The sequence below is a fragment of the Hyla sarda genome, unplaced genomic scaffold, assembly GCF_029499605.1.
Source record: "Hyla sarda isolate aHylSar1 unplaced genomic scaffold, aHylSar1.hap1 scaffold_1163, whole genome shotgun sequence".
Classification (NCBI taxonomy): Eukaryota; Metazoa; Chordata; class Amphibia; order Anura; family Hylidae; genus Hyla; species Hyla sarda.
Window position 1 is genome coordinate 85438 of NW_026607785.1, and position 12335 is coordinate 97772.

General features: G+C 45.0%; 1 protein-coding gene across 1 annotated transcript in view; it reads right to left on the minus strand.

The window, feature by feature from the left end:
* The window catches only part of TMBIM1 (transmembrane BAX inhibitor motif containing 1), a 35666-nt gene that overhangs the window by 5570 nt on the left and 17761 nt on the right, over positions 1–12335 (minus strand). The window contains exon 3 of the mRNA XM_056551705.1: positions 1209–1296. Within this exon, the coding sequence (XP_056407680.1) occupies positions 1209–1296 (88 nt within the window). The remainder of the gene's footprint in view (positions 1–1208; positions 1297–12335) is intronic.

Consider the following 12335-nt stretch of genomic DNA (forward strand, 5'->3'; position numbering starts at 1 on the left):
GCCGCCATCTCTCCTCACCCAGTCAGACAGCCACCATCTCTCCTCACCCAGTCATCTCTCCTCAGCAAGTCAGGCAGCCGCCATCTCTCCTCACCCAGTCATCTCTCCTCACCCAGTCATCTCTCCTCACCCAGACAGGCAGCGGCCATCTCTCCTCACCCAGACAGGCAGTGGCCATCTCTCCTCACCCAGACAGGAAGTGGCCATGTCTTTTCACCCAGTCAGGCAGCGGCCATCTCTCCTCACCCAGTCATCTCTCCTCACCCAGACAGGCAGCGGCCATCTCTCCTCACCCAGACAGGCAGTGGCCATCTCTCCTCACCCAGACAGGCAGCGGCCATCTCTCCTCACCCAGACAGGCAGTGGCCATGTCTTTTCACCCAGTCAGGCAGCGGCCATCTCTCCTCACCCAGTCATCTCTCCTCACCCAGTCAGACAGCGGCCATCTCTCCTCACCCAGTCATCTCTCCTCACCCAGACAGGCAGCGGCCATCTCTCCTCACCCAGACAGGCAGTGGCCATCTCTCCTCACCCAGACAGGCAGTGGCCATCTCTCCTCACCCAGACAGGCAGCGGCCATCTCTCCTCACCCAGACAGGCAGTGGCCATCTCTCCTCACCCAGACAGGCAGTGGCCATCTCTCCTTACCCAGACAGCGGCCATCTCTCCTCACCCAGACAGGCAGCGGCCATCTCTCCTCACCCAGACAGGCAGTGGTCATCTCTCCTCACCCAGTCAGACAGCGGCCATCTCTCCTCACCCAGACAGCGGCCATCTCTCCTCACCCAGACAGGCAGCTGCCATCTCTCCTCACCCAGTCATCTCTCCTGACCCAGTCAGGCAGCCGCCATCTCTCCTCACCCAGTCAGGCTGCCGCCATCTATCCCCAACGCCGATGCTGATTGTTTATCTATAATTATTGGTGACACATATACAGCCGCCTTAAAGGGATTGTACAGAATTCAACAAACATGGCTATCTTCTTCAGTAAACGGTGCCACCCCTGTCCATAGGTTGTCTCAGGTACTGCAGCTCCATTGAAGTTAATGGGACTGAGCTGCAATACAACACATCACCTGTCAATAAAATGTGGCGCTGTGTTAGGTCACGACCTGGACGTCCCCTCGTAGTAGAAAAGAATAAGATACGGGAGGAGATTACTAGACCGCGGAGGCTGTGGGGGGTACAGACTCCGGAACATGTCTCACCTTAGTCTGGAAACAGAAGATGGTGACAGCGATGGTGACGATGGCCGTGATGCCCATGCAGATCAGAACCGCCCGTGAACTGTAGAAACTGGAGAAAAAAATCATTATTACCCACAATCCCCAAATTCATTACTGGATTCAGCCAGCAGGGTAAAGAATGGATGAGTTCATCCTGGTTGCCATAGCAATATCTATTGTCCTTCCTGGCTAGAAGTCCCGGATGATCAGCTGATCAGGATTGACCTGGATCTCCAGTGATTACGTGTCTAATTTACTACAGTGCCCCACAGGTGACATAAGGCATTACACTAACGCAGGGGAGGAAACGGTCCAGCGTCACAATGACAAAGCGAAAGGAAACACCCTCCATGTTTTACACTGCTGTCTCCTCTCACTGGACGGATGATTTATACTCGGGTGACCCCAGATTTTTTTCCACCGCAATATCAAGGTGCATCAATCAGCAGACAGGAAAGATCTATTAAAAGATCTTCTCACCCCAATAATAAGATTTAGATCTGGACTCATTGCTGACACTTCAGAACTCTCCTTTGTTGTCGTCCATTTCTGGGGCTTTTTGACGTATGTTTGGGGTCATTATCCTGCTGGAAGACCCAAGATCTCGGACACAAACCCAGCTTTCTGACACTGGGCTGTACAGTGCGACCCAAAATCCATTGGTAATCCTCAGATTTCATGATGTCTTGTACACATTCAAGGCCCCCAGTGCCAGAGGCAGCAAAACAACCCAAAACATCACTGACCTCCACCATATGTCACTGTAGGTACTGAAGGGAATAGAAGCACAGAAAATGCAGGGTTTCTGCCTCCCAAGCGCTCCTGTGTAAATAAGTCAGGATGCCAATGGATACACAGGATTTTTTTTATTATATTCGTACGTAAAAGGTACAACTGGACAACGCGTTTTGCGTGTTCTCACGCCTTCCTCAGGTCCACAACAATAATTTTGTAACTATACACAGGAACCCACGAGCAGGACACCGCTAAATTATTGTTATGGACCTGAGGAAGGCGCACGAATAATTCTTTTTTGCGGCTGCAGATCCCTTCGGCCCTCCCGACGGGTCTTATTTCTAGAGGGCCGGCAATGTTTAATGAGGAAGGTGATACTGGATCATCCGATAAGCTGGAGTCTGACTTAGTGGTCAGACTGTTTGCGCTTTCTTTTATATGCAGCTTTCGGGTTTTTGTTTGTAATTCTTCCTTTTATTAGTACGATTCCCATTATTAAATTCTTGTTTAAATTGCTTTTGAGATTTGTCGACGATATTTTTGTCATTTGGGATGATTCCCAGGAAAATTTAGCATCTTTTGTCGACATCTCAACAGCAATAACAAAGTGAATATGTGGTTTACCTTTCACCTTGGAGGTTTAGCACTCACATTTTTGGATACTAAAATTGAAATTAAAAACAACAACATTTATACCTCTGGATATAGAAAACCCATCTCAAAAAATTCCATTCTACATTATAATTTATCCCATCCAAAAAGTGTTAACGACACCATTCCAGTTAATCAGACTAAAACGCATAAATACAGACCCAATTGTATTACCAAAAACAAGGCAAAGAACTGGGAGACCGGATAATTAATAGAGGATTATCCACCTGAAGTTATATCTAAAGCAGTAAAAAAAAGTAGATAGAATTCCTCGTAATAGCCAATTTACGGTAATCAGAAAAACTTACTAGGACGGTTTCACATTGAAAAATTCACCTATTAACAACATTGTCAAAAATGCCATTTTTAAAAATTGGCCAATGTTACAACTAGAGATGAGTGAACTTACAGTAAATTCGATTCGTCACGAACTTCTCGGCTCGGCAGTTGAGGACTTTATCCTGTATAAATTAGTTCAGCTTTCCGGTGCTCCGGTGGCTGCAGACTCTTTCCTAGGACTGTATCCACCTTTTCCAGCCACCGGAGCACCGGAAAGCTGAACTAATTTATACAGGATAAGTCATCAACTGCTGAGCCGAGAAGTTCGTGACTAATCGAATTTACTGTAAGTTCGCTCATCTCTAGTTGTCGATACAAAAACCTAAGGGCGTGTTCACATGTGGAAATTGTTCACTATGGGGGGTATTTATTAATTTCGCCTGTTGACCGTTTCTTTTTACCCGTTTTTTTTTCACTTTGGTTTTCGGGGACAAATTTATAATTTGGCGCACGTTGTTAGTAATTTTGGCTCAAATGTTGAAATCAGCCGTTCACAGCGCCTTTTACCCAGAACTTACCGCCACAGAGGACGCGTATTTTACCCCTTGTGCAGCCATTTCGGGGTCCCCCCTGCAGTATATCAGCGACATGAGTGATTTTCTTTTGTGGGGTTTATAGTCACCGTGTGAAATGGATTTTATTTTAAACTTGGGTAGTTTTTTTTTTTTTTTGGTTACTTTAGTGCAGTGGTCTTCAACCTGCGGACCTCCAGATGTTGCAAAACTACAATTCCCAGCATGCCCGGACAGCCAACGGCTGTCCGGGCATGCTGGGAGTTGTAGTTTTGCAACATCTGGAGGTCCGCAGGTTGGAGACCACTGCTTTAGTGCTTTACCTTTCCTGAACCTGTGCGGCCATGTCCAATGCCGGCTCAACGGAGGGTGAAGGTTCCTCAGAGACAACTATGGCGCAGGATAGTATTGCGCAGCCCCGGAGGCGTCGCTGCTTTCACAAAAAAATAACGTTTTTTATGTATTTTGACGACTTTACATTTTCTGACATTGCTTGGAGGGGATTTGCGCCAAAACTGCGCCAAAGATCGATTGGCGCAAATGATGAATTACTGACTAAAGTTAAAATCACACACAGGACCGTGTGATTTTGAGAAAGTTGTAAAAATGACAGTGGAGAAGATGCGCCAAACTTTGGCGCAAAAAGACACTGCGCCAAAGTATTGCGCCAAAGTTACGTGAAAAAAAAACACATAAATCCTTTGATAAATACCCCCCCCCCCCCCAATGTGATTTCAATTCAAAGCAAAATGAAATGAATCTAGGAGGTACTGTGGTTACATTAGAACCCCCTATGTGGTATACGCCCTCACGTGTCCATGTGGGAAAACGAAAAGACCCTTATACCATAGAATCCGAGAACAACGAAAAAGGGTTGTACCAGATTTCTCCAGCATATATGTTCAGAACATGATAATAATCCAAAACCTTTAACATTTCTGGTTCTGGAGAGAATTGAACGATCCTGAAATGGCATCAACGTCTATTACTACAGGAATCCAGATGGATTCTTCGTACCAATGTAACGGGGCCTTTGGGCCTCAACCAATATAACGAAATGGGAGTTTTCATATAGTAAGTTATTATGTTGCAAACTAGATGTTTGGTGTTTATCATGACTTTTGTATTTGTTCATTCGCCTTTTGTTTGTTGTGTCCTTCCCGCTCCATGTACACGTCTTCTATGTGTTCCTCTGTGATGTATAAAACACTCCCTCTAGTCCGGTACGTGGGGCCTGATGAAGCGCGGATCAGCGTGACACGGACCGCTGCCTGTAGTTCCCTCTGTGTACGTCCACCCTGCACCGTAGATGACAAACGCCATTACAGCATTCTACATTCCTGGTATGTGCTCCCCTTTTTTTCACCTTCGTTTTGAATGAATAAAACAAAAGAATCCTGTGTATCCATTGGCATCCTGACGTATTTACACAGTAGCACTTGGAAGACAGAACCCCTTCATTTTCTTTTCCGTGACTCCTTCTTGGGGACAAGGGGGCACCAAGCTGTAACAGCCCACCACATACCACGACAGCGTCATGCCTCACTCATCGCACAACTCCTGGGGAGAGCGCCCCACATTTTCCTTCGTTTTCTTCCCTCCTACTGTAGGTCCTGTGCTCTTTTCTTTGTAGGCCTCATTACGTTTTCGGTAAACAGTAGAATGATGGGATTTACCAAAAAGCTCTATCTTGGTCTCATCTGTCCACAAGACATTTTCCCAGAAGGATTTTGGTTACTCAAGTTAATTTTGGTAAAATGTAGTCTTGCTTTTTTATGTCTGTGTCAGCAGTGGGGTCCTCCTGGGTCTCCTCCATAGTGGGGTCCTCCTGGGTCTCCTCCATAGTGGGGTCCTCCTGGGTCTCCTCCATAGTGGGGTCCACCTGGGTCTCCTCCATAGTGGGGTCCTCCTGGGTCTCCTCCATAGTGGGGTCCTCCTGGGTCTCCTCCATAGTGGGGGTCCTCCTGGGTCTCCTCCATAGTGGGGGTCCTCCTGGGTCTCCTCCATAGTGGGGGTCCTCCTGGGTCTCCTCCATAGTGGGGTCCTCCTGAATCTCCTCCATAGTGGGGTCCTCCTGGGTCTCCTCCATAGTGGGGTCCTCCTGGATCTCCTCCATAGTGGGGTCCTCCTGGGTCTCCTCCATAGTGGGGTCCTCCTGGGTCTCCTCCATAGTGGGGTCCTCCTGGATCTCCTCCATAATGGGGTCCTCCTGGGTCTCCTCCATAGTGGGGTCCTCCTGGGTCTCCTCCATAGTGGGGCCCTCCTGGGTCTCCTCCATAGTGGGGTCCTCCTGGGTCTCCTCCATAGTGGGGTCCTCCTGGGTCTCCTCCATAGTGGGGTCCTCCAGGGTCTCCTCCATAGCGTTTCATTTCAATGTCGACGGATAGTTTGCGCTGACACTTATGCTGGCTGAGCCTGCAGGACGGCTTGAATATCTTTGGAACTTGTTTGGGGCTGCTTATCCACCATCCGGACTATCCTGCGTTGACATGCCATGGGGTGTAAACTTCTTGATAATGTTGCGCACTGTGGACAAAGACAAATATAGATCTCTGGAGATGGACTTGTAACCTTTGTTGATATTTTTCCACAATTTTGGTTCCCAAGTCCTCAGACAGTTCTCTTCTCCTCTTTCTGTTGTCCATGCTTAGTGTGACACACAGACACATCTTGAAAGGGGCCAATAATTGTGTCCGGACCATTTTTGGAGTTTGGGGACATTATGTCCAATTTGCTTTTTTTTCCTCCTTTTTTGGTTTAGTTCCAATACACACAAAGGGAATAAACATGTGTATAGCAAAACCTGTGTTACTGCAATATATATATATATATATATATATATATATATATACAGAGGAGAGGAGATCTATATATATATATATATATATATATATATATATATATATATACACACAGAGGAGAGGAGATCTCTCTCTATATATATATATATATATATATATATATACAGAGGAGAGGAGATCTATATAATATATATACAGAGGAGAGGAGATCTATATATATATATATATATATATATATATATACAGAGGAGAGGAGATCTATATATATATACAGAGGAGAGGAGATCTATATATATATATATATATACACGAAGGGAATAAACATGTGTATAGCAAAACCTGTGTTACTGCAATATATATATACAGAGGAGAGGAGATCTATATAATATATATATATATATATATATATATATACAGAGGAGAGGAGATCTATATATATATATATATATACAGAGGAGAGGAGATCTATATATATATATATATATATATACAGAGGAGAGGAGATCTATATATATATATATACAGAGGAGAGGAGATCTATATATATATATACAGAGGAGAGGAGATCTATATATATATATACAGAGGAGAGGAGATCTATGTATATATACACAGAGGAGAGGAGATCTCTATATATATATATATATATATATATATACAGAGGAGAGGAGATCTATATATATATATATATATATATATATATATATATATATATATATATACAGAGGAGAGGAGATCTATCTATATATATATATATATATATATATATATATATACAGAGGAGAGGAGATCTATATATATATATATATATATATACACAGAGGAGAGGAGATCTATATATATATATATATATATATATACACAGAGGAGAGGAGATCTATATGTGCGAAGGTTAATTGACTGAGTCACTTAACCTGTGTTTGTGGGAGGGGCGGTACTTGCGCTTAAAAGCCGCGGCTCCCTGTGTGTTCAGTGCGCCGCGGCTCTCGCGTTGTTTGGAGTCCGTGACGTCAGACGCCGTGGGAAGTCTCTCCAGCCTCGTGTTCGTTCCTGTGCTCTGCTGTGCACGTCATTTCAGGTTAGTTCAGACGCTAGGTAGGGGGCGACGGCGGAGCAGGTCCGGGGGGTGACTGCAGGAGTCTGGGGGCTCGTGTCTTGTATGAGCCCTGCGGTTATCCCCCGTGCCCTGCCTTTCGCATGTTGGTGTTGTTGTTCAGCAGCTGTAGCGGGCTGCTGAGCAACGTTGTGCGCTTCCGGCTGCCCGGCTCTGCATGTCGGGGGGTTTCTTTTCAGATGTTTGGTGCTGGCTGGGGGAGGTGACAGCGGGAGTTACCTTTCGGAGCATATGTCCTTCAGAGCTCCGCGGTATTCTCCCGTCCCGTTCCGCTGCCTTACGCATGCCGGCTTTCTTATTCGGTCTCCAGTCCCAGCCGGCAGCCAGTTCTCTGCATGCTGGGTGCTTGTTTATATACTGTAGGTATTGTAGTCTTGTAGTTCCAGGTGTTAGTCTTAGTGTCAGTACTCGTTGTCTACTGGTCAGGACGCTTCGTTAATGTGTCACAGATGTCCCCGCTGTGTATTTCACTGGTTGACGCGTTTGTTCCGCAGTTGCTTCTCATATACCTAATCTGTTTCATATTCCATGTATTTTACACTGTTGCTTCTCGTATCTACACTTCGGCCGTATACATTGGTCCGTATTAGTCATGTTTTAACTCATGAGTCTGTTAGTTCGTTAGTTGTTGTTTTAAAAAAAAAAAAAAAAAAAATATATATATATATATATATTCAATCAAACTCACATTCCTTCTGCATACGCTGCTGATACACTGCCACTATATGCTCCGCTATTGTCTGGTACTATAATTCTGTTCTCACATGGTCGATTTGCCTTCCGCTGTTTCGCCTCTGTCTTCATGGTATTTATTGCTTCATGATATTTATTGCTAGTCGTAGTTATTTACTTTGCTCGTTGTTTGGTACCGTTTTACTCTAACTTGTTGTGGTAGTGAATAAGGCGGTTGTTCCTAAATTAGTTTGCCTGGCTTGTAGCATGGTCTTCAATGTGCGCTGCTGTTCTGTTGTTCCTGTGCTCCTATGGTTACTCTTTTACCTGGTTAAGTGTTTTTGTCATGTTACTAGCTAAATTCTTCGTCATAGCCTCACTAAGCGCCTTGTAGGTGTTGATCCACACCTGTACCTATTCAGTTATGTGGTGGGTTTACCTTTGACATTATTCTTGTTTTTACATTTTAGTTTTTCTCCTCGCCCTTACGTAGTATTGTACCTTACAATCGTTTCTCATTTTCGGTCAAGCGGTGTATTTACGTTGGTTTTCCTATTTTCAGTTTATTCGCAAGATATCTACCTCCTGCATTAGACTATCGCCTTACTAGCTCAGTAACGCTGTGTGGCTGTCTAGGCTCGAAGTTCATCTTTACGCTACTTCGCTGTCCTCGGCCCAGTCGCTTTTAGGTAAAAAGAGATAAAAGAGTATATTTGGAATTTTGCATATATGTATATAGGTGTTAATTTAAAGTTTTATGTTCTTGCAAGTTGTTTTTTCTTCCCCCAACTCGCCCTTTGGGGCTCGGTTCGTGTCCTTTCCACCGACTCAACTCGTCTTTGGGTCCTCGTGTGGATCTGCCTTAGCCTGTGTGTTGTTAAGTTATATGCCTGTGTGTTTATTCAGCAGTTGTCCACGCACGCTCTTGTGGCTTAAACGTCTGCTGTCATGAACTTCGTGTTGGCTTACCACCCTCGGTACAGGTATGTGCAGTTCATTTTTTGGGTTAGTTATAGTAAACATTCTCTTCATACGGTTCTCCTTTGGCTCGCAGTGTTCATCCTGGTGGTCTCGCCTTGCTTCAGCTTCTACGTTGTTCCAGCGCCTGTTCGTGTCGAGATTGACCGTCATAACCCAGTTGTCAAGGTGCGGTCTGTTTTAGGCTTCAGGAAGCCCAGGTATTCATGTCTTAGTTCGTTACCCATCACGTCCTTGGGTGTACTCTTTATCCCCTGCTCATCACGTCTTTGGGCCAAGGGGTTCGTTAGTCACGAGTAACTTTACGTGTCACGCTGTTAGCATGTGTTTAGTCACCACTCGGTACTCTTCACTTTCTAGTCTGATTCTGTGGTGGCAGTGGTTTTGGTTTCCGGGTTAGTCTTGCTCTGACAGGTGTATTTCGTTTTTGGTTTGTTCCTTGGGTCAGGATTTGATTGTTGTATATCTAATTTTCAGAAATGTCTCACGCATCAGACATTGAAGATGCAGCTTCTGTTCTGGACAATGTCGCTAGAACATCGGATCTGGGTAGCGTCCCATCTCTTCGTAACTGGACCATTCCTGAACTGAACTAGGCTGAACTCGTCCGCAAAGGCATCCCGTTCCCTGCTACTGCCCGCAAGGCGGAACTTTATCGCTTATTGGTCTCTGAACACTCGGGACCCTGTGATCAAGCAGGCCTTAGCAGTGAAGAAGTGTCCATGCAGACACTCAATACGTCCATCTTGCAGTTGCATACGTTAATTAACTCGCTGTGCTCTAGAGTTGATACCTTGGAGTGTAAGAGTTCGGAGGCTCCCGCTCCGGCCCCAGTGGTGGGTTCGACTTCGGCCGTTCCACCCACTTCCGATCCCCCTCAGGTTTCTGCTACCCCGCAGGCTTCAGTATTACCGGTTGGACTTAATATGCTCGTGCCAAATGTCGCGCCAGCTCATTTTATCCCGACTAATCTGAAGAAGGACATTCTTGATGGTAAGGATGTTAATCTCGCTTCCTTGCTTATTGCATCTCATGATGTTTCCGAGAACAAGACTATTGCTTGCGGTGAGGTGTCGGTTATTCTGAAAGCAAAAGATGTAAGGTTAAGTCGCAAGCTTACACTAGCTGAATTCAGTATGGCGTTCGCCATTTATCGTGACATTTTATGCTCAGTCAAGCCAGAAAGACGTGAAGAGCTTGACATGTATCTGTACAAAGTCACAGAGTTAGCTCATAAATATGGTGGGTTCACGTTTTATGATTATCATAAATCATTTTCAGCTAAGGCGGCGGCAGCTCTAGTGCAGTACAACTATACAGTTAATTGGGCGTTGGTTGACACCGAGATTGTCTGCAATCATTTTGCAGGTCTTAAAGCCCCCGTTTGCTCTCGGTGTCAGTCCATCGCCCATACCACTGAATGGTGCAATACTGTTAATTCCCCATCCGAGGTAAATCCCGGCACGTCTTCACCCACATTTCAGCCTAGGAATCAGAAACTCCCGGGCTTGATTGACAAGTTAGGTAGGCCCATCAAGTATCTTGGTAAATCTCAAATTTGCAATAATTTCAATTTTGGGTCTTGCAATTATAACCAGTGTAGACTTTTACATGTCTGTGCATTCTGTTTCAGGGCCCATCCTAAGGCCAGTTGTCCACAGAAGTCGAAAGCATGACTAGCAGTGATAGATGTGTTGTGTTTAGAACATTTTCTTGCTGATCATCCAGATAGGTGTTTTGTTCAGTTTTTGATTAATGGATTCCAGTCAGGTTTCAACACAGGTTTCATTACTTTACCCTCTGCTACGTATGAGTGTGACAATTTACGTTCTGCTCTAAGGGACCCTAGGGCTGTTGATACCCTGATACAAGCTGAAATAGACAAGGGTTTTGTTATTGGTCTGTTTGATAAGCCCCCCTTTGACGTTTGGAGAGTAAGCCCATTGGGGTTGGTGGCTGGGAAATTCAGTAATAAACTTCGTTTTTTGCTATGTGGCATACGTTTTTGACTAACTGGAATGGGGTATCATTTTTCACCCCTGGTATCGATAATGCTTCTCCTTTAGTTTTTTCCGATGCTTCCTCCTCAGTGGGTTTTGCAGCTATTTGGGAGAATCATTGGTTGGCCAGTGCTTGGCCAATTGAGGTATTTCAGTCTCCGGGTTTTAGCAGGTCCTCAGCATTGTTTGAGTTGTACCCTATAGTTGCAGCTGCCAGTGTGTGGGGTCACCTATGGTTTAGGAAGTCAGTACTGTTTGTTTCCGATAATGAAGCTACGGTGTATATTCTGCTTAAAGGTAGATCCTCGTCCCCACAGGTCATGTCTTTGATGCGTAAACTGGTATGGTTATCATTGTTACATAATTTTCACTTTTCTAGTGCTCATATAGATGGTGTTAGGAACATGGCTGCTGATGCACTGTCTAGGCTCAATTTTGCACTTTTCTTCCAGGTAATGCCGGAGGCCGATCCATCAGAATGCATGGTTCCAGCGTTCCACGATTTGATTTTGAACTAAATGCCTATTTGTCTGTAGGTCAGGACTTGATTAATAGTTCACTTTCCCGTAACACTCAGAATGTTTACCGTACGGCCTTTAATCTGTTTACTAAGTTCTGTCAGTCTCACCCGCATGACGATGTCCTTTCAGTATCTTTTATTTTAGCCTTTATAGGGTTTTGCCACTCCTCCTTACGGCTAGCATATAACACCATAAAGATTTATTTAGCAGGCATACAACACTTTGTTACTTTGAAGTTCCCGGATCGGGCATCATTGTTTACTTTGCATGCAATTAAGGCTGCCCTTAAGGGGGTTGCCAAAAGTAGAGTACCAAAGCCTCCAGGCCGGCAGCCCATCTCGGGGTCGCTGTTTAGGGAGCTGGCAGATGCCCTGGATCACTCCCCGTTTGGTCTAGGTAATAGTTTAACGCTAAAAGCAGCCCCTCTTCTTAGGTTTCTATGGCTTTCTGAGGCCGGGCGAGTTCACGAGTAGAACTAGTACCGCTCCATTTCTCAAGTTGGGACAATTGCAGCGAGCCACGGATCATTTCACTCTCGTTCTGAACGACACTAAGACATCACTTCCCGGTCAGAAGGTGCACGTCAAATATTTTAAAACCTCTCACAAATGGTGTCCGGTCCTGGTCTTTAACTCGTTACTTGCTCTTCGTGTTCATGACAGTCCAGAATGTCCTTTGTTGTTGTTTAATAACATTGCTCTTACTTCCTCAGTTTTGTTCGTTATTTACGTGTTTTAGTTAAGTCCTTAGGCCATGATGCTTCGGTCATTTCCGGTCATTCTCTAC